Below are 22,143 nucleotides of genomic sequence, written 5' to 3' on the forward strand. Positions count from 1 at the left end.
CAAGGAAGGAAATACCCTGTATCCCTCTCACACGTCCTGTCTCTCAGCTTGCCTCTTCTGACTTTATGCTTCCAGACTGCCCTTGACATTCATTTGAATCTGATTCCATCTGTATAAAAATGTGGGCTGGGGAGACAATTTTCATTGTTAATGAATAAGCCACTGAAAGCCTGTTTACCAGAGAGCGTAATAATTTTTAATGGTTTACATGTTGGAGACATGGTAGCATTCAGATGGAAAGAAAAATCCTTACTGCTCGGGAATTAAAACCGTTTAATGAACCGAACGTCATTCCGCCTGGAACGCTCATTAACAAACTGTTTAGCCTCTTGTTTCTGCAGGCCACTAACCTACCTTTCAGCCTCTTGTTTCTTGCATCCTGCAGCTATACGCCTGTATATTCTTTCTTCTGCGGCTAGCGGCTAAGCCCATCTGCTCCCCTCCCCTTGCACCAGAGTCTGAGTGAACAGCTTGCCTGAGAACAGTCCTCTCTACCATCCTCTCCCGTCTCTTTGGAGCAGGGATTGACCTTCTTGCTCTTTAGTGCCACCTCCAAACCATTACCCCATCACCAATGAAGCCTTGTCTTGAGAAGTTAATGCTGTCTGCTTGTGCTGCTGTACCATCCTTCTTATCTTCTGGATCACTGCTTCCCAAGCCTTTGGCTTCCCAGAGCCACGTGGGAGCATTTTGAAAAATGTGGCTTTTTAGACTGTCTTAAACACACTAAATTAGAATCATCAGGGTGGGTGAGACCTAAAAAGGCTCATTTTAAAAACAAAACGTAAAGAAGAGAGGAGAAGGAGGGGGTGGAGAAGGCAAAGCTCTTCAGGTGAGTTTGAGTATAGCCAGGTCTGGGAATCATTCCACTCAATGCATAAAAAAGTAATAAATAAAAGAAACATGAACAACCAGCTTCTTCTCTCTGCTTTGTCTCTTGCCAGTGGCTTTGGGGTTTGAGGCTCTGTTAATTCACTGATTTTGAAGTTTCTCAACATTAACCCGTATGGCCTTAGTTTCCACTTTGCTTCTACAGCCCACATCTTGGACTTGTTCAGTCTTGGACATTTCTCCACCTCCAGGATCTGGAACTTGGGCTTCCGTCTGCTAGGCTGATTCTTTCCACCTGCTGCACCTGATCTTAACCGTCATGGAGAACTCTGGTCCCTTAATCAGTGACTGTTCCAGGTCTTCAGCGCTTCTCTGGCTTCATTTCTCCACGTGCAGTGTATGTGTTACCAGGTAGTTTTGCCTGGAATCCTGGGATCCTTTATCTTCGAAACATGTTGGCCTCATATATTCCAGTCCTGAATCTCAAATCACCGTCATTATCTGCTCTTTCTTCTCCCAGCTTGCCAAGTTATCCAGGAGAAGTCACAAAGACCTCTGGACTGGTTCCATTGAAAATTTTCCTATAGACCTTCTTTTTCTATTAAAAATGGGCCACCTTTTATTAACACCCTTTGCCGGACCTTTTCCATCCCTTAACCTACCAGTCAGATCCCTCTCAGGAAAAATTTGAGGATGTCCACATCCTAGTTTACATCTCTCTACCTTAATAAATGAGCCCTGGTGGCACAACAGTTAAATGCTCAGCTCCTAACCAAAAGGTTGACAGTTCAAACCCACTCAGCAGCCTCGTAGGAGAAAGACCTGGCGATCTGCTCCTGTAAAGATTACAGCCTCGAAAACCCTATGGGTCCCTTTTACTCTGTCATGTGGGGTTGCTATGAATCGAAATTGACTCAACATCTAACAAGAACAGCACCTCAGTATAAGGTCCCCCCATAACTTACTTATGGAGCCCTGTTGGTACAGTGGTTTAAGCTTTTGGCTGCTAAGCAAAAGGTCAGCAGTTCAGCCACTCCTTGGAAACACTGTAGGGCAGTTCTGTCCTGTAGGGTCCCTATGAGTTGTGATCGACTCAAAAGCAACAGGTTATATTTTTATGTTGTTAAGGAGCCCTGTTGGCTTAATGGTTAAGAGCTCAGCTGCTGACCAAAAGGCTGACAGTTGAATCCACCAGCTACCCCTTGGGCAGTTCTACCCTGTCCTTCCTGTAGGGTCACTATGAGTCGGAATCAACCGGACGACAATGTGTTCTTTTTTTTTTAAATACATATATGTATATGTAAACACGCACATATGTTGTGATTTTTTTTCTAAAGCATTTGGGAGTAAGTTGCAAGTTGGTTGGTTGTTATGTCTGTTTAGTCTCCTGACATCTGGGACAGTTCCTTGGTTGTTCTTTGTGTTTCACGACGATGACGGCTTCTAATGGGTACAGTCCAGTTATTTTGCACGATGGTCTTTAATTTGGGCTTGTCTGATGTTTTCTCATGATTAGATTCAGGTTATGCATTTTTTTTAGGCAGGCATCCACAGGGGTGGTATTGTGCCTTCTTAGTGAATTACTTAATGGTATCATCATCTTCTCTCTAACCTGAGCTGGAGTGCTGGAGGCTATCCTGACTTTCTACTCTTGGCCACCCTCCCACATTCAGGTGGTCATCCAGCGTTGAAGGTGCTCCTGCACACTCTTCCTCAGGTTGTCCCTTCCTTTCTGTTTCTACTGCCTCCCTCCTGCTCCAGTTGGCCGAGGAGCCAAGTCCTCTGCAAACCAGCCTCACTCTCCTATTCTAGCCTTATCTTCTGGTATTTATCAGGGGGAGCCTGGCGTCCAATAATTTCCACCAGTCACTATTCCCTCTGCTTTGTCCTCTCCCCATTTTTCTTGCGCTGTTCCCCTGGGGTTCCTTTGCCCTGCATTGACTTGGCTCACCTGAGTGTCTTACTCAAATGCCTGTCCTTCAAATGCTTTTCCTGATTGCTGCTTTCTACCTCCTGGTAGTAACGTCTGGCTTGTACTACTCATTTGGCACTTACGAGCCTCTGCTTTCTTGCGTCGTGGCTATTTATTTTATTTTCCCTGTCAAGTGGAAGCTCCTTGAGTGTGGGGGCTGTGTCTTTCTCAGCCCTGTAGAGGCTCAATGACCATTTGTTGTCTGGAGTAAATGATTAGAGCCATTACGTGAATGCACGGGATGATCTTGTATTTGTCGGGAAGCATCTGCCACGTGGTGGTAGATGTGGGACTCCCACCTTATCCCCAGAGTCTAGTGGGTGTTGACCCCAAATAGGGCCTGTTAACAAAATGATGGATGATTAGAGAAGGTATTTCCATTTTGTAAATGGAATAAATGATTTGTCCCTGAACATATCTTAACTTGGTATGTGTCAAGACAAGGGAAGGACATATTTGATTAACAACAAAAAAAAGAGAAACTTGATGTAGTGTATTACGAAATGGGCCATCTATTTCCTCACATCCCAGATGAACAGCTGACTGTGAGCGGAGCAATCTCTCGGGCTTGTGTCCTCTCTTGGAGCCCTCCAGCCACCTGCTCCTCCCCTCTTCCTTGTCTGGCTTCTCGTCTCCATCCAGTGCTTCCATTCCTCCCCTCACTCCTCCTCCTCCTCCTTGTCCTTCTTCTGCTCTTTCCGCCTGATCCTAACTCTTCTATTTCCCTGCCTCTCTGTGTGTTGGCTTTATTTTTCGACTTATCAACTGGGTTTTATGCCCCATGCATTTTTAAAAGGAGGAGTTTTTGTTTTGGTTTTTTAAGATGAAACCAAATTGCTTTTTACTACTCCGTGGTCTTTTGAAGACCACCCCCCCACCCCATGGCTCAGTGGTTCTTGATATTTTTAAAATGTAGTTACCAATGACCATAAAGTGGTTTATTTGAACATAGTTGATTCTGCTACATCAGAAAAGATACCGGGGAATGTGCTGATTGACAAACATCAAGAGGCCTGAAATTTTCAGTCTTTGCTAAGGCAAAACTGGCATTTGAGGCCAGAAATCAGATTTTAGGGTGGCAAGTTGTTGAGGTCCTTCAGGACTGCAGCAGCGCTCCAGGCGCTTCTGGCCAGGCTGGGCGGTCAGCTGCCTTCCCCCTTAAGGACACTTCAGTAGAGATGACACACTCTCTGGATAGATGAGGTGGCTACAGAAGTGAAGGAGAGAGGAAATGCTGCTCTAGCTGAGTGTGGCTGAAATAACAAGCGCGTTTATGTGGGAGAGAATGTCCGGGGGCAGCTTTTGCTTTATGGGATTCTTAAATTGTTTAACTGGGAAGATGTTATTCAGAAACCCCTGGTGCCTTCAGCTTGTTGTTTGTTTATTTCAGATTTCTCCCCCCGCCCCATTTTTAATTATCTCTGGATGAGTTCAGGAGTCCTCCCCTGCTCTCTCTAAAATGGTTATAAAATTAATGCTGTGAACTCAAGAAGTTGCTCCAAATAAAAGAGCCTCTTCTTTGCAGAGGAGCCCAGCCCCCGCCCTCTGCATCTGTGAAAAAGGGCAGTGACTGGAGGCTGAGTCCTTCTTGCGAGTCCAGATCCTTAGCTTTGCAGCCAGAGCTTCATGTAGTGCCGAATCCCCAAATCCCAGTGGGCATTCTGTCCGCATCAGGGGCCAAAGGCATGGCTCCCCTCATCTTTCAGGTCCTTGGTCCATCTGGAGGTGCAGGTAGAGATTAGTAGGTAGAGAGTTTACGCCCGTTTTTAATTTTTTTTTCTGTTCTGAGTGTTGCTTTGGCAGATCCCCTTTTTAACATTTGGTAATATGTCTTCTTTAGTGCTAGAGAGAAAAGTTGCCAGATATAGCTGTTGATCACAATATAACACCCTGAAAGTAATATTAAGACACTTCTCTTTTGGTGTGCATGTGTGCATGGGTGTGTGCCCGGGCTCACTGAGGGGCCACCTGAAGCAGACTGCCAAGCTCGCAGCTGGAAGGGACCTTGAGTCAGCAACTGATATGCCATTTGGGCAGAGCAGCTCAATAATTAAAACGATGGGTTTTACCAAGTTAGAAAAAACAAAAAGCAAGTGAACAAATATTTATGAGTGTCTTTGAAGGGGCACTGTGCTAGGCTTCACGGGGGTTACAGACTCCTGTAAGATGTGGTCCCTGCTGCCCAAAGTCGCTCAGTTGGGGAGATAGAATTCATGAAAAGTTTAAATAACAATGGAAGATTTAAATAGCATTGCAAAATAGCTGTTATTAATAGATGAGAACAAAAACCAATCTGTTTTTGTAGGGGTTCTCCTGAAAATGTTAACATCATTCTAAGCTATGGAGAATGAATTAAAGCAGCATCAGCAGCCATTTCTAGGGTCTCAGGGGTTCAGGTGGTTCCAGTCTGTCTATGAGTCTGTCTGGACCTGACAGAGGCCACATGTATGTTGCAGATTTATGGACCCTTCCAGTCAATCAGCAGCAACTGCGCTGTACTGGCCAGAAGACCATAGCAGATGTTCTGAGTGTTCTGAAGTTCACTTTTTATGGGTCCGAAACAATGGAATGAGGCTAGGGTAAATTAACAGCCAATATGTTTTTTTTATGTTTTAATTGAGCCACATGGTCTCTTAAGCCCAGAATTGGGCATGCGTCGGCACTGGGTTTTTGGGCTCTGGTTTTAATAGCTGTAAGTAAGCAATTTCTGCTTTTGTTTTTTTTTTTTTTTGTTGTTGTTGTTCATCAGTTCACCCTTTTATTGAAAATGTATTATTAAATGTTTGTCATTGTGAAAATAATACACTTATTAAAGATCATTGTGAAAACAAGAAAGAGTAGACTAAAAATGTACCCAATGGCCACTATTTACATTTTTATTACTTTCTTTCCACTGTTTAAAAAAACAATATTACCATAACCATACTTTTAGTACTGGAACCCCCCATCATACCCTCTCCAAGATAGTTGAGAGATTTCTGGATTACAGGTACTACAGATGGAATCGTGTTCCCCAAAACGTGTTGTAAATCCTAATCTCTATACCCACTGCCGTCAAGTTAATTCCAATTCATAGCAACCCTATAAGACAGAGTAGAACTTCCCCATAGGGCTTCCAAAGCTGTAATCTTTATGGAAGCAGACTGCCACATCTTTCTCCCAAGGAGCAGCTGGTGGTTAGCAGCCAAGTGCTTTAACCACTTTGCCTCCAGGGCTCCTCCTAACCTCTATGCCTGTGGTTATAATCCCATTTGGAAATGGGTTGTCTTTGTTATGTTAATGAGGCAGGGTTAGTGTGGAGAGTGTCTTGAGTCAATCTCTTCTGAGATATAAAAGTGATTAAACAAGCGAGCAGAGCAGAGATGGGGGGAGATGCCAAGCCACATGAAGATCTGCAAGGAACGCTGGGCCCACAGATGTCAAAAGGAGACAAGGACCTTCCCCCAGAGCTGACAGAGAGAAAGACTTCCCCTACAGCCCGCACCTGAATTTGGACTTCTAGCCTCCTAAATTGTGAGAAAATAAATTTCTGTTTGTTAAAGCCACCCATGTGTGGTATTTCTGCTATAGCAGCACTGAATAACTAAGGCAGAGGGGTTAGAAATTAGCCCCATTCTAAAGAAGACATGGGGTAATGTAAAACTGAAAAATGTCACGGTGTATCAGGTAGGCTTCATCTACCATTGACCTAGTGTGTACAGGGAAGAATGTTTGGGTGTGAGGTCACTCAAATTCTTAGAGGCCATGCAAAGCCTTATGACATAACCTTCCACTGGTGACTTGCCCAGAGTTCCCCAGATCTACCTCATAACCATAATACCATCTACATCCCCAAATATGCTAGCCCCATGGTATCCTGAGGACTGCCCACCTATTCTCCATCACTGTGGTCAGGGTGGGGAGTGGCGGGGCTGCCTATGAGGAGGGAGTGCCCATTGTGCTGTTGTCATTTCCTTTGTCGCCCCCTAATCTGAGCCCTGTGGTTAATTGATGGAAGGCACCGGCTATTATCAGTGGTCCTTATATTGGCCTTTTCATCAACCCAGATACTTTGGCTTTGGAAATTAGGCATCCTGTCCCCAGTTGCACAGCCCTCTTCCTCCTTGTACCAAGAGCAGATGATTTACCCAGATGCCAACTCTTCACACCACAGAGGCAATTCCAGCAGTTTGGCATGTGGTCAGGGGAGAGGGGGCGGCATGAAATGTGGCCTCAAGTCCATAGATGTACCCATGCATGGAGGGAGGGGGCGCCGGTGGGCAGCTCAGATGGGAGTGGGAAGGCAAGGAGATAGCACACAGAGGGGTGGTGGTTGTTTTGTCCTTGACCTTGGGTCTCCTAAGATCATCCATCTCTGCTGGTTTCTAAGAGGAGGACCCAAGAGGAAGTGGAAGAGGAGGGAGCTTGGCAGCAGTGGCACTGGTAATGGTGGTAGAACTTAAACATTTGCAGGGTCCTTTAAGCCCGCTGGAAGCCCTGGTGGCGTAGTGGTTAAGAGCTGCGGCTGCTAACCAAAAGGCTGGCAGTCCGAATCCACCAGTTGCTCCTTGGAAACCCTGTGGGGCATTTCTCCTCTGTCCTATAAGGTCACTATGAGTTGGGCTCAACAGCAACAGTTTTTTTTTTTTTTTAAGCCCACTAAGTTAAAATGTTTGCACCACCTAAATTTTGGAGGCGTGGAGCAAAGCCCTAGTTTGCAGGCCCTGACTATAAATTCATTTTCAAATCTTGCTTTTGAAAAAAAAAAAAAAACCTTAACATTATAGCTAGTCTGTACATATTTTTTATGTTGTTGCTTCATAGTCTTTGTAATCATTATTTTAAATTGTTGTCGTCAGGTGCTGTTGGTTCCGACTTATAGTGACCCCATGTACAACAGAACGAAACACTGCCTGGTGCTGTGCCGTCCTCATAGTCGTTGTTATGCTTGAGCCATTGTCGCAGCCACTGTGTCAATCCATCTCGTTGAGGGTCTTCCTCTTTTTCACCTACCTTCTTCTTTACCAAGCATGATGTCCTTCTTCAAGGACTGCTTCCTTCTGATAACGTGTCCAAAGCATGTGAAACGAAGCCTCACCATCCTTGCTTCTAAGGAGCAATAGCTATTGATATTTGTGTGAGTGGATGTGCCACGTTTTAATTAACCATTCTTCTGTTATAGATCATTTAACCAATAATCATCCATAGAAATCCTAACATCTAGATAAGATTACATGTTGTTTATTGACAAAACACCCTAGGGGTAGAGATTTGATAAACAGTAGTTACTGCTGCCCTGGAATTCCAATTCTGTGGTCCCCAGAATGTATAGGGCAAGACTGAGTTCTGTGCATGCCCTGAGATTAACAATTTGACTTCCCTTCAAACTGTGTTTTTGTTATTAGGTGTCGTCGAGTAGGTTCCAACTCATAGCGACCCTGTGTACTACAGAATGAAATATTGCACTGTCCTGCACCGTCCTTACAATCATTATTATGCTTGAGCCCATTGTTGCAGCCACTGTGTCAATCCATCTCACTGAGGGTCTTCCTCTTTTTCGCTGACCCTCTATTTTACCAAGCATGATGTCCTTCTCCAGGGACTGATACCTCCAAAGTATGGGAGACATAGTTTCGCCATCCTTGTTTCTAAGGAGCATTCTAGTTGTACTTCTTCCAAGGCAGATTTGTTTGTTCTTTTTTCAGTCCATGGTATATTCAATATTTTTCGCCAACACCACAGTTCAAAGACATCAACTCTTTTTTGGTCTTCCTTATTCATTGTCCAGCTTTCACGTGCATACGATGTGATTAAAAATACCATGGCTTGGGTCAGGCCCACCTTAGTCTCAAGGTGACATCTTTGCATTTCAACACTTCAAAAGAGATCTTTCACAGCTGATTTGACCAGTGCAATGCCTCTTTTGATTTCTTGACTGCTGCTTCCGTGGGTTTGGATTGTGGATCCAAGTAAAATGAAATCCTTGACAACTTCAATCTTTTCTCCGTTGATCATGATGTTGCTTTTTGGTCCAGTTGCAAGGATTTTTGTTTTATGTTGAGGTGTAATCCATACTGAGGGCTGTGGTCTTTGATCTTCATCAGTAAGTGCTTCAAGTCCTCCTCCCTTTCAACAAGCAAGGTTGTGTCATTTGCATAATGCAGGTTGTTAATGAGTCTTCCTCCAATCCTGATGCCCTGTTCTTCTTCATAAGTCCAGCTTCTCCAATTATTTGCTCAGCATACAGATTCAATAGGTATGGTGAAAGGAAACAACCCCGACACACACTTTTCCTGACTTTAAACCAATCAGTATCCCCTTGTTCTGTTCGAACAACTGCCTCTTGATCTATGTACAGCTTCCTCATGAGCACAATGAAGTGTTCTAGAATTCCCATTCTTCACAATGTTATCCATAATTTGTTATGATCCACACAGTTGAATGCCTTTGCACAGTCAATAAAACACAGGTAAACATCTTTCTGGTATTGTCTGCTTTCAGCCAGGATCCATCCGACATCATCAGTAATATCCCTGGTTCCATTTCTTCTCGTGAATCCCTCCTGAATTTCTGGCAGTTCTCTGTCGATATGCTGCTGCAGCCACTTTTGAATGACCTTCAGCAAAATTTTACTTGTGTGTGTGATATTAATGATATTGTTCGATAATTTCCACATTGGTTGGATCACCTTTCTTGGGAACAGGTATGAATATGGATCTTTTCCAGTCAGTTGGCCAGGGTAGCTGTCTTCCAAACTTCTAGGCATAGATGAGTGAGCACCTTCAGTGCTGCATCCGTTTGTTGAAACATGTCAGTTGATATTGATATTCCGTCAGTTTCTGGAGCCTTGTTTTTTGCCAATGCCTTCAGTGCAGCTTGGACCTCGTCCTTCAGTACCATTGGATCCTGATCATATGCTACCTCTTGAAATGGTTGAATGTCGACCAGTTCTTTTTCTTATAGTGACGCAGTGTATTCTTTCCATCTTCTTTTGATGCTTCCTGCATCGTTTAATATTTTCCCTGTAGAATTCTTCAGTATTGCAACTCAGGACTTGAGTTTTTTCTTCAGTTCTTTCAGCTTGAGAAATGCCAAGCGCGTTCTCCCTTACAGCTATGGCCTTTAAATATTTGTTCTCTTTTTTTCTTTTAATATGGGTTCAGGAAGAAGTAATTTTCTTCCTTTCCTTTTTAATGGTTATAATATTTTGGACATTCAAAAAAGATGAATAATATAATGAAATGTTAAGTTGAAGAAATAGAACATATAGATTTAGTTGAAGGCTCCTGTGTACTTCTGTCTCGTCCATCTCTCTGTCTCTCACTCAGAGATAAAGATGACCCTGACTTGGTGTTTGTCATTTCCATATTTGTCTCTAGATGCTACAGATTTGGCATATTATTTGAGGTATTTTAAACCTTTTAATAAGGGCATGAATATATCCTTCTATGACTTGCTTTTTTCACTCAGTATTATATTTTTGAGATTCGTTCCTTAGTACCTGTAGTTCTAATCCATTTATTTTCACTACTGTTTTTTCTTTCATTGTGTGACTATATCATAGTTCATTCATCCATTTTTCTAATGATAGGCATTCAATTTCCTCTCTCTCCCCCACACCTTTTTTGTGATTAGAAACAGTGCTTAAATATTGTTATAAATTTGTCCTTGTGAACATGCGTGAGAAGTTTTTGGGTTTTTCTTAGTAGTGGAATTATTGGGTTGTGGGATTTGTGCATCTTCAGTTTTACTGGAGATTGAAGATTGCTTTCCAAAGTGGTGGTGCCAATTCGCATTCCCAGCCGCTGTTGCTATTGTTCTATGTTCTTGTCAGACTTGATTTTTGCAGATCCAATGGGTGTGAAATGGTACCTCTTGTGATTTTAAATTTTATTTTATAATTAATTGTGAAATTGAGCATCTGGACACTCATTTGCTTCATAATTTGCTTCCATAGCCATAAGAGCGCCATTGTTCTGAAAAAATTTGTTTAAGTTCTTACTCTTTCTTCAATAGTGTTTTGAGATTTCCTAAACAGGATAATCATTGCAACTCTGTTAAGTCACTTAAAAATCAGGTTATAAAATAAATATTCTATCCCTAGTGGGTAGAACTATACCCCATGTGATTTGGTGCCAGAGCCTCAGTCGGCTATCACTGCCAACCCTGCACAGGTACCTGTCAGTTGGCTGGTCTCTGGATGCTGTGTTGTTGCTTAGAAGGAAATCACATGTCCCACTCACTCAAGGGAAGGCAATCGCAGAAGGTGTGAACACCAGGAGGTAGGCAACTTGGGGATCACCTGACAAGTCTGTCCACCACAGTAGGTACTGTGTTGTGATCATTGTGTTTCAGCTTCATGGATTTAGATACTGAGCATTGTTAGTACAGTCTAAGAAAATCAGGCTTCAGGGGGCTGGTTACCCAAGTCTGGTTCCCATCAGAAGTGTAATTCCAATATATTCATTCACATTGAGAAAAGTATCTGTCAGATAGACCGTGGCTCATGTCTGCTGATTGCTCCATATTGTTCTTTTAGGCACATCCACCTGGGAAGCTAAATGATGTGCTTGGTGAAGTGAGCAGGATTATCTTAATGGCTAATGTCACTGGACCATGACAGCCTAATGTATCCCTCTCCATTATAGAAAACCCTTCCTGCTGCCCTAGATTCTCAAGTTCTTGGAAACACTGATACAAGCTCTGCTTTAACTAGACATGCTGTGTATACCATCCTCCTTTCTGAGTGCACATTCACTCTGCGGTCAGAATGTAATTCAGTTAAGTTAAACTTTGCAAAGTTACTGTACATCAATTCTGCCACCAATCTTTGAGATTCATTCATCCAGCAAACATTTATTAAACAGCTACTACGTGCCAGGTGGGGCTCTGGTGGCGCAGTAGTTAAGCATTTGGCTGTTAACCGAAAGGTCGGCAGTTCACATCTACCAGCCTCTCCTTGGAGACCTTATGGGGCAGTTCTACTCGGTCCTATATGGTCGCTGTGAGTTGCAATCAACTCAAAGGCAGTGGGGTTTTTGGTATGTGCCAGCTGCTTGGGATATAGCTGTGGTTCCTCTTGGAGGCCACTGTACAGAGCAAAAGACCGACAATGAGCTAGTAACCTCAAGTGGGGTGAACACTTGCGTTGTTTTGATTTGTCAGCCATCTCTTGGACCATTTTTTCAGACCCACTGATTTATCTCTTCTGGATTCTTTAAACTTCAATGGGAGAGCCCACCTTAACTTCTGCTTTGAAAGTAGCCCACAATCTGCCCCATTGATTTTCTACACTACTGATGTCACTTTGTGGAAAAAAAAGGAGAGAAAACAAGATACCAAAAAGTTGAACTAAACCATGATTATAAGCAGTATTTCAGTGTAAATGTCCATCCGTAAGGAACTGGCTGACAGTTATGGTATATCCATTCAGTGGAATACTATGCAGGTAGGAGAACGGTGGTGCCAGCCTTTACATATTGACATGGAAGGTTGTTCGTGATTTCCTGTCAGAGAATGCAGAGTACACAGAGCACACAGAGGATGATTTCTTTTTTTTTTTTTTCCAAAAACGAAAATATGCACATCCTGGAGAGAAATCTTAAGAAAATTTAAGTTGAAATATTAACATCAGCAATTTCTGAGTGGTGATTTTCGCTTTATTCCTTACACCTTTACATAAAGCCTAAGTTTTAAAATTATATTACTTTATTAATTACCAAAAGTATTTTTCTCTTTAAGAAAAGTGTTTCTTAAAACGTTCCAGATTTCTTCAAACAAGACATATGTGTTGCGAATCATTCTTTTCATGTGTGTGCTCTGCTTTTTGTTTTTAAACAAACGCAAATAACAGTAGCATTGCTTCAATCTAGCCGTAAGCTCTGCACACATAGATGCCCGGAGGGACAGCTTTGGCCACATGAAAGGATTATAGCAGTTACCTAATAGTTTTGCCCACTAACCCTAGACAGTAAAAAAAAAAAAAAAAAAAAATGGTAAACAATGTAAAATCTCTTCAAATAAAACAAATGAATACTCTTTACCAGAACCTTTTTTATAACGTTTTATACTTCCTATCAGACATGTGTGTATCTGGGGAAAGGAAGGGAGCCAGCCCTAATTAGATGCTTACCCAGGGACCCAGAGCCAGACTCTGCTGGATACTCCACGGTCTCCCTGTGGGGAACGCCTGGTGAGAAGGGACCAACGACCAAAGTTCAAATCCCTGCTCTGCTCCTTCCTAGCCATGTGACGTTGGGCCAGTTAGAGAATGTTTCTGAGCCTCAGTTTCCTCTGGTTAAATGGAGATAATAAGAGCGGTTCATTCATGAAGGATTGTGAGGATAAATGAGACTAATGTATAGGTAGTCCCCAGCTCACAACGGGGTTCTGCTGCAGTGACCCCACACTAAATCAGTTCTGATGCAAGTCAAATACCTCTTTTTTTTTTTTTTTAAGTTTTTGTTATTGCGTACTATACAGCGGTGTTTTGTACAGGAAATCATAACACTGAACATCTGTGACTGAACATCTGAGAATGACAACGTCAGCAAATGATAACGTCAGGGATGCAACACTGTATGTAGTACACATTACTAATGATAACATGTACCCAAAACAGAGTGGTTCATTGTAACTATGTCATATGTTCATCAGTGCCTGACACGAGGGAAGCCCTCAATGAGTGTTAGCAGCTATTATTTATATGATCCTCAACCTGAGAAACTAAGGCCAGCCTGCTGAGATCATACAGTTAGAGGGGAAGCCAGGATTCAGATGAGGGTCTTCCTGAACCCACCACTCATGTTTTCCATGATAGACTGGAGTTGTGAAAAGGTGAGTGAGAGAAGGAGGGAAAAGAGAGAGTGGGGGCAAGGAAAATGGACCATGAAAACGGGAAGTTTTGGGAAAGGAAAGGGAAATGAATGGAGAGTTATTGGTGGCAGCAAAAGAAAAAGAAAATTGAAAGAGAAGAGGCGGTGAGAAGGGAGAGAGGAGAGGCGGGAGAGAGCGGAGGAGAGAACCAAGAGAAGAGAAGGTGAGAGGAAGAAAGACGCTCTAGGTGAACCTTTGGAGTCCCTGGGTGGTGCAAACAGTTAATGCGCTCGGCTGCTAACTGAAAGGTTGGTGATTAGAGTCTACCCAGAGGTGCCTCCAAAGGAAGACCTGGTGACCTACGTCTGGAAAATCAGTCATTGAAAACCCTTCGGAGCACAGCTCTACTCTGACGCACACGGAGTCACCATGAGTCGGAATCGACTGGACAGCGACTGGTCAGGTGAATTGTCAGTCTCTTCCTCCTTCCCAGGCTGGGCCCCATCCCTTGGCTGGCTAAATTCCTGATCTAGCATGTGGTGTTTTAGGCTTGCATCTACTGCTGGGACTGTCCCCTCCTCTGACTTCTGCCTGCCTGGGTACTCCCACTGCCTGTTATGGATTGAATTATGTCCCCCAAAAATATGTGTTATAAATCCTAACCTCTATGTCTGTGGTGGAAAACCTCATGGTGTAGAGGTTAAGTGCTACAGCTGCTAACCAGAAGGCTGGCAGTTCGAATTCACCAGGCACTCCTTGGAAACTCTGTGGGGCAGTTCTCTGTCCTATAGGGTCACTATGAGTCAGAATAGACTCAATGGCAATGGGTTTTTGGTTTTATGCATATGGTTGTAATCCCATTGGAAATGGGTTGTCTTTGTGACGTTAATGAGATGAGGTTAGTGGAGGCTGTGTTTTGAGTCAACGTCTTTTGAAACGTAAAAGAGATTAAACAAGCAGAACAGAGATAAGAGAAGATAGGCGTCATACCACATGAAGATCACCAAATGGCCAAGGAATAAAGACCTTACACCAGAGCCAACAGAGAGAAAGCCTTCCCCCAGAGCCGGCGTCCTGAATTCAGACTTCTAGTCTCCTAGACTGTGAGAGAATAAATTTGTGTTTGTTAAGGCCATCCACTTGTGGTATTTCCGTTATAGCAGCACCAGATAACTAAGAAACTGTCCCCAGGATAAAGTCCAAAGTCCTGAGCGTGGCCTTGGAGATGAGATAGAGAGCAACTCCCATCTGTCTCTTCTGATGCGTCTTCAGCTGTTCCCACACTTTAGCCTTTGACTCTATTTTTAACTATAAGGAAATTAGCTTTTTTTTTTTTTCCACTGCCAAATTATAACCACTTTATTCATAAATGATTTGACTATTTCTTTTATTCTGACACTCCAACAGAACACATCCGTACTATATTTTAGTGATAAACTGAAGAATTATTAACTTACATGATTGGTATTTAATTTTTTAGTAAAAATTGCCATTTTATTTTATTAAATTCATGTATCATTTTACATTAAAATGATATAGTAGGTGTTTCTTCTACCCAATGTCACATTACTAGTACGAATGTAATACTTGGTTTATATTAGCCTCTTTTGTCATTAAAATATCACATATTCGTACATATATATGTAAGTCTACTTCCTTTTAGCTTCTCTCTTCTTCACAGAATTCTCATAATCACAAAGAATTATTTTGGTTTAGATAATACGATTTCTTTTTACTCTAGTGCAAATCCCCAATTTCTATTGATACATTGTATATTTGGGGCATTATGATTTTACTTTTTCTTATTTCTTTCAGGACTTCACTCCTTAGTTTCCCTGCCTGTCCCTTCCCCTAATTTCTTTGATTTTTAAAAAATTTATAAACTGGAGATTGGTTCTTATAACATGGCACAATCAAAAGAGCATACAACTCAGACCTGACTAATACAGTTGTAGACCCACTTTTGGTATCAGAGAGAAGATTTATAAATGTACAGGCAATGATAATCTCAGGCAGCTAAGCCATAATCAACAATGGGGAGATCTGGAAATGATCTTTGAGAAGTTATATAATCCAGTGGTTTATTTATTTTTAATCCTTATTGATCTGGAATGTAGATCTCATTGCTCTGGCAAAGAATTTTCAAATGGTACTTCTGGCTGCTCTTCATGATATTAGCAAACCAAGCGATCTGACAGATGAACAAATCCTCACCACACTCATGAAAAGGCACCATTTCTGAAGAGACATCAATGTGTGTTGTGAACTCATGCCATATGAAATGCCCAGGGGAGTGCATAGGCACTCGATAATAGGATGGTTTGTTACTGAAGAAACAATCCCAGACAATCAGTGGTATATAGACTCCTCTTTCAGAAAGTGGATGTTGTTGGGCTCAAACAGGATAATTCCAGATGGATGAAATGACTTCGGAGAAGAGGATTCCAAAAGTTTCCATTCATTCACAGATATTATTTGAGTGTCTACTGTTTGGGATGCACTGTCAGTAAAGAAATAAACTTTTTAACTAAACCATATTCTCCAGTGCTTTTAGTCTTACAGTTTCTGATCCTGGAATACCAGTCATTCAGTCATTAGCAAACATGTGTGGGGTCTTCTGTGTCATCTCTACGTCTATTAAGATTTGAAAGTGCCCTTCAGGAACAGGAGTTTAGTGGGGGAGGCAGACCAGTAAACTACTAAACATAGTAGAATGTGATGAATACCATAAAACATGCAGGAATAGACAAGTGAAGAAATAGAAAACATTTTATTCTGTTGAGAGGCTGGTGGGGCCTTAAAGGATAACAGGAGTTTTCTAGGCAGGCAGGGCTGGGAAGGGCATTTCCTACAGTGCATATGAGCAGAGGTATGATGGCTTTAGAATGCATGGCATATTCCAGGATGGTGGTGGGGGCGGGGGAGGCGGTGGGAATACTTAAGAGTTGGCTGGAGCAGGTGCATATGGTAACCAACCAAAAATCAACCCTTTGCCATCGACTTGATTCCAATGCATAGCAACCCAACAGGAGACAGTAGAACTGCCGCACAAGGTTTCCAAGGAGTGGCTGGTGGATTCGAACTGCTGACCTTTTGGTTAGCAGCTGAGCTCTTAACCACTGTACCACCAGGGCTCCAATGTTTGGTAAGGTATGGCCATAGTATGTTGAGAGTAAAGGACGTAGAGAGGTAGGGTTGGCATGTTGAGGAGATGTGAACAAGACCATTCTCTAGTCTCCATTCCAGCCTCTATTCTCTATTTTGGGAAATCCTATTCATTCTCATCAATTCTTCCCTGACCTAGCTGCTACCCAGGAAAAATTTGCCCCTTTCCCTTTGTTCTCCTCATGTGTTTTTGTTCATACTGTTTGCCACTTATCCCATTGTTTTACGGTTGGTTTAGATGCCTGCCTTCCTCTGTAGGCTGTGGAGCCCTTGAGGGAAGGGATTTTTGTCTTACCTATTGAGGTTACTTGACTACATAATAAAACAAAACAAAACTGTATGGGATCAAATTGACAACAGCACCTCAAAACACTAAATAGGAACCTTGGGGGCAGTGAGTTTATGCTAATGGAGGAGGAAAAACTCAGAAAGGGAGGGTGAGAATGGTTGCACCACTCAAGAATGTAATCAGTGTCCCTGAATTGTACATGCAGTAACTGTTTTGGTGTATATTTTCAACAACAACAAAATAAATAAAATTAATAAAAACAACACACACAAGTTGTCATGAATTCTGAGCCTTGGTGACCCCTTGTGTGCAGGGTAGTACTGTGCTCCATAGAGTTTCCAGGGCTGTGGCCTTTTAGAAGTAGATCCCCAGGACTTTCTTCCAAGGCATCTCTGGATAGATTTGAACCATCAACCTTTCAGTTAGTAGCTGAACGCTGTTTCTTAATTTGGGCTGTTTTGTGGGTTCGTATCTCAACTAAGATGTCTTATGACTTAAAATTTTGTGATTCTTTAATTCTAAATAATAGCCTGTTTCCCCTAGCCTAATTTTTAGTCTACACGGCAGGAATTGTTAGCTAAGATACTTAAGAACTCTTTGGGCATCATAGCTTGTTTGGCATGATTTACCTTTTTTCTTAAATGTAATTTGTTTGAGATTCAGAGTCCTTTGTCTAGGAAAGTGAAATGTTCACATTTTGAAACTCTAAAAATAAAACACTGGCAAGATGATGCCAAAACAATGGCTTCACTCAGAAATGCATTCTGAATATAGCATCTGAATGAGGACTAATTACTCAATCAGATCACAGTTACTAGGCATTCATTGTTTTAAGGCAATTAACAACAGGGATGAGAAACCTCGGTAATGAAATATGTAGAAGACCCTGTGGTTTTGTTCAGGTTTCTTATCAGCTGTGATGATCAAAATATTCTTTAGGTGCAAGATGTAATATGAATGATTATACCTTATAATAAAGCTTTAAAGTTCTAATGCAAATATCATTCTCATTCTCTTAGTGGCTAGATAGCTTTCCCCAAATCGTATCACATCGATCATGCGTTGTTTTATTTAAGATTAATTTAGGAGCAAGTGCTCTTAATTTTGCTATGGAATTTACTAAATTTGTTGTGATTACATTTACTTAAGGTAGTTTTCTGCAGAACTTCAAGAGAAGTTCAAGATTGAACGAGCCTGCTAGAGAAACTATCTTGTTGGTTTATCGAGTTTGAGAGGTAGGCATAGGAGTGAGGAAACTTTAGGAAATGCCACTTAATTGTCCTTCTTGATCTGTCTAGTAAGACTTAGCAATGTTAATTTCAGAAGCGTTTTGATTTTGCTCCATTCTTGCCCCCTTATTTGGAAACATTTGCAGTATATTTAACAGATAAGATGTAAGGCATTTAACAATATAACTGATCCATGTGTCAACATAATTTGCCATTTGCTTAGTAACTTAATAATGAGCCTTTGAGGTCATTTAAGTTCTAGATATAAACTGTTAAATAATTTAATGCTTTTTTTCCCAACAGATGTGAATTATTAAAAAGAAAATGGCCCAACGGAGCACTGTATTTCCTTCTCTTGTCACCGAGGAAAGGTATAATATATGGAAAATATGCATCTAAGGTATACTTTTCCTTTCCACCAATCCCATGAGGGCTGCTAGTGGGTGTGATGGTTATAGTAAATGAAGCCTTGTGGCTGTTACATTATTCAAGAATGGTTTTGTTCAAGGGCAAGAAAAGTACTGTGTCCATTTCCCAGCTTCTAACTTGTAGGAGGCTGGGGTCCACTCAGTGAGCCCGAGAGGTGCTGTTGAATTGCACTTCCCGTTAACAGTAAGACACAACTGGAGGCCGCGAGGCTAATAATCCCTGTGAAGTCTTTTAAATCAGAAGGTGCAAATTGAGAGTCTGTAGACCAAAACCGGCTCACAGAAGTACACTGCTTGGCCTGTATGATCGTAAACACTTTTTAAATACGTTGCCAACATTTAAAAATCAGGCAATTTCATACACAAGTCTGGATTTCCTGGCTTTTTTTTCTTGAAATATCAGAAGATTTGGAAAAAATTGACCTGTATCTCCAGATGGTCACTCATGGGTGGAGCTGAATTGAGTGGCTCCCCTTAACTGGGGAGCGTCCTTTCCAGTTCTCCAAAGTCTCCACCACTCCCTATTGTACCGTAGGCTATGTGCTTCTCTTGTTGATGTCACCTGCCTGACCCCTGTAGGCATTTGAGTTTGTAACTACTGCTTTAGAGGGAGGGAGGAGAAGGAGGGCGTGTTAGGAGACCTTGTTAATAAGCTTGATCTTGAAAACACAGCCTGTACTGGGAAAACATCTCGGCATGCTGAATTCTGACAGCCTTCTGTTCCTGGAGGTCTTGGAGCCTGGGACCAGCACGTTGGGGTCTCTGGGCACGATTGTTTACAGATGTTACCTGGTTCATGAAGAAAGCTCTTTTGGGCAGAAACCCATTTAGCTTGTAGGGACAGATAATTTGTATTATCATCTCTGGGAAGACTTGAATCTGGCTTTAATTTTCTTTCCCCCAATGAGCCACCCTCATGACGTGGTTCCCTTCTGCAGGCGAGTTAGAACCATGCCCCGTCACAGCCAGTCTCTGACCATGGCACCCTACTCATCCGTGAGTCTAGTGGAGCAGCTGGAAGACAGGATCCTCTGCCACGAGAAAACTACCGCCGCCCTCGTGGAACACGCCTTCCGGATTAAAGACGACATTGTCAACAGCCTGCAGAAGATGCAGAACAAAGGAGGAGGTGACCGGCTGGCCAGGCTGTTTTTGGAGGAGCACATCAGGAACATAACCGCCATAGTGAAGCAGCTCAATCGGGATATTGAGGTAGGGTGTGGGGGTCAAGTGCACTGCTCCTTCCCACGGCTTTGACCCGTCCCGGGGGGTCACCGAGTCTCCTTCCCACCTCTCAGGCGCTCGTGGTTTTAGACCAGAGCTGTCTGTCTTTTCTGTTCTTAATGATCGCCAAGGAAACAGCTTGCACAAACATCCTAGTTAAGTTTATTTCAGCATTTGATGGCAGCCACTGTTGGTGTTATTTGTGTTTAGTCTAAATTTACCTTGCTGATTATTAAATCCGCTTTGCTTTGTTTGGCTCTCAATGGAGAGAAAAGAACAAGCCAAATAGCTTTGCTGTGAAACCCTTCATATCTCTGAAGACAGCTATTAAATCAATTACTGGGTCAGCCTTTGCTGCTTCAGATTAAATATTTCTAGGTCATAATGATTATTTATAACACGGTTTGTTATTCTAATGATCTAGGTATTTGAATTGCTTCTTAGACACCCCTTTCATTTCCCTATTTTTCTCTGAAATCTGCTCGATAAAAGACCAATATTGTCTACTTTTAGAATTTACTAAATTCTGAGTTTACTGCTGTTTATCGAGCAATCGTAGGGCCTGTACGGTTTAGTTCAGAAAGCATAAACACTTAGGGCCTGGGCTCCCCTGGCTGTACAATGCTAATACCCTTCCCGTGTAATTTTTAAATCTATGAATAAAAAGATATATGACTAGATTAAGAAAAATCTTTAAGTCATGGGAATCGTATTTTAATTATGGTTTCTGAAATTAAACTTCATTTCTTTTTTTTTTTTATTATCAAATTTATGTTTATTTTTTAACTGCCTGACTGTGGTATAATTTAAATGCCACAAAATTCGCCCCTTGTAAGTGCACGATTCAGTGATTTTTAGCAAGTTTATAGACTTGTCTGATCATCAACACAATTCAGTGTTAGCACATTTTCATCACTCCAGCCCCCAACTTTACATGAGCCGGTTTGTAGTCAATCGCTACTGCCACCCCAGCCCCAGATAGCCTGTAATCTGCTCCCTGTCTCTATAAACTGGCCTTTTCTGGACATTTCGTATAAATGGAATCATAGAACACAAAGCCTTTGGCATCTGGCTTCTTTCACTTAGCATGATCTTTTTGAGGTTCAGCACGTATATTTGTGTGGACATACGTTTTATTTTCCTTGGGTAAATTCCTAGGAGTAGAATTGCTGGTCTTACGGTATGCTTACGTTTAACTTTTTACGATACTGCCAAAGCAGCTTTCTAAAATGGCTATACCATTTACAGTCTTACCAGTAATGTATGAAGTTTCTGATTTCTCCACACCCTCACCAGCTCTCGGTATTCTCCGTCTTTCTGATAGCCGTTTCGGTGGATGTGTGGTGATATCTCATTAAGGTTTTAGTCCACATTTCCCTAATGGCTAGTGATGTGGAGTACCTTTTCACTTGCTTATTGGCTGTGTGTAGGTCTTCTTTTGGTGAAATGTCTATTCTTTTGCCCAACTCGGATTGGGGAGGGCAGCTTTCCCCCGGAAGCCTGCTAAGTGAAGCCTTTGTTATTGCCATAGTCAGGCCTGAAAAATCACACATAGTTTTTAGCCAGGAGCCAGTCTCCTCTATATCTTCCTAACTTTTATCATTGTAAAATATTCCTCTTTGTCTCCAGTAATATTTCTTGTCTTAAAGTTTATTTTGTCTGATATCAGTATAGCTACTCCAGCTCTGTTATTGCTACTGTTGACCTAGTTCATTTCCATTTTTGGTAACTCTCACTTAGCTTGTGCCTTTTGGTCTTGTTCTAAACCAAAACCAAACCTGTTGCTGTGGAGACAATTTCAACTCATAGTGACCCCATAGTAGAACTGCCCCATAGGGTTTCCAAGGAGTGGCTGGTGGATTCAAACTGCTGACCTTTTGGTTATCAGCCAAGCCTACTGCATGGTTATTGACATTCTCACATAGCCTTGCTTGTGTTTTCTCTCCGTCTGGAGCCCCAGCTGCCCTGTTGATTGTGTGTGCCTCTCCCTTATATCCCTCCAAGAAATTCTGTGTTTTCTCCTAAGTTAGCTAGAGTCAGGTTTAATTGCCTACACGCAAAGAACTGTAGTGACTTACAATCCCGAAACAACAGTAATAACAAGCAATAGAGTATGGGATGATACGTAGGTAGATATGTAAGCTGAACAGAGATGGGAGGGCATGTGGAAGTATATCCAGGTAAATACATATGTGCACATGCTGCAAATAT

General features: G+C 42.1%; 1 protein-coding gene across 2 annotated transcripts in view; it reads left to right on the top strand.

Annotated features, from left to right (window-relative positions):
* Positions 1-22,143, top strand: part of FAM81A (family with sequence similarity 81 member A) — an 84,052-nt gene that overhangs the window by 1,263 nt on the left and 60,646 nt on the right. Inside the window, exons 2-3 of one of the 2 annotated variants that reach the window (XM_049905870.1) lie at positions 18,584-18,651; positions 19,647-19,920. In XM_049905870.1, the coding sequence (XP_049761827.1) occupies positions 18,605-18,651; positions 19,647-19,920 (321 nt within the window). In that variant the 5' untranslated portion in view covers positions 18,584-18,604. Of the gene's footprint in view, positions 1-18,583; positions 18,681-19,646; positions 19,921-22,143 lie in introns of both variants that reach the window. The other variant, XM_049905871.1, reaches the window with a different exon arrangement.

Source organism: Elephas maximus, chromosome 13, assembly GCF_024166365.1.
Source record: "Elephas maximus indicus isolate mEleMax1 chromosome 13, mEleMax1 primary haplotype, whole genome shotgun sequence".
Lineage (NCBI taxonomy): Eukaryota > Metazoa > Chordata > Mammalia > Proboscidea > Elephantidae > Elephas > Elephas maximus.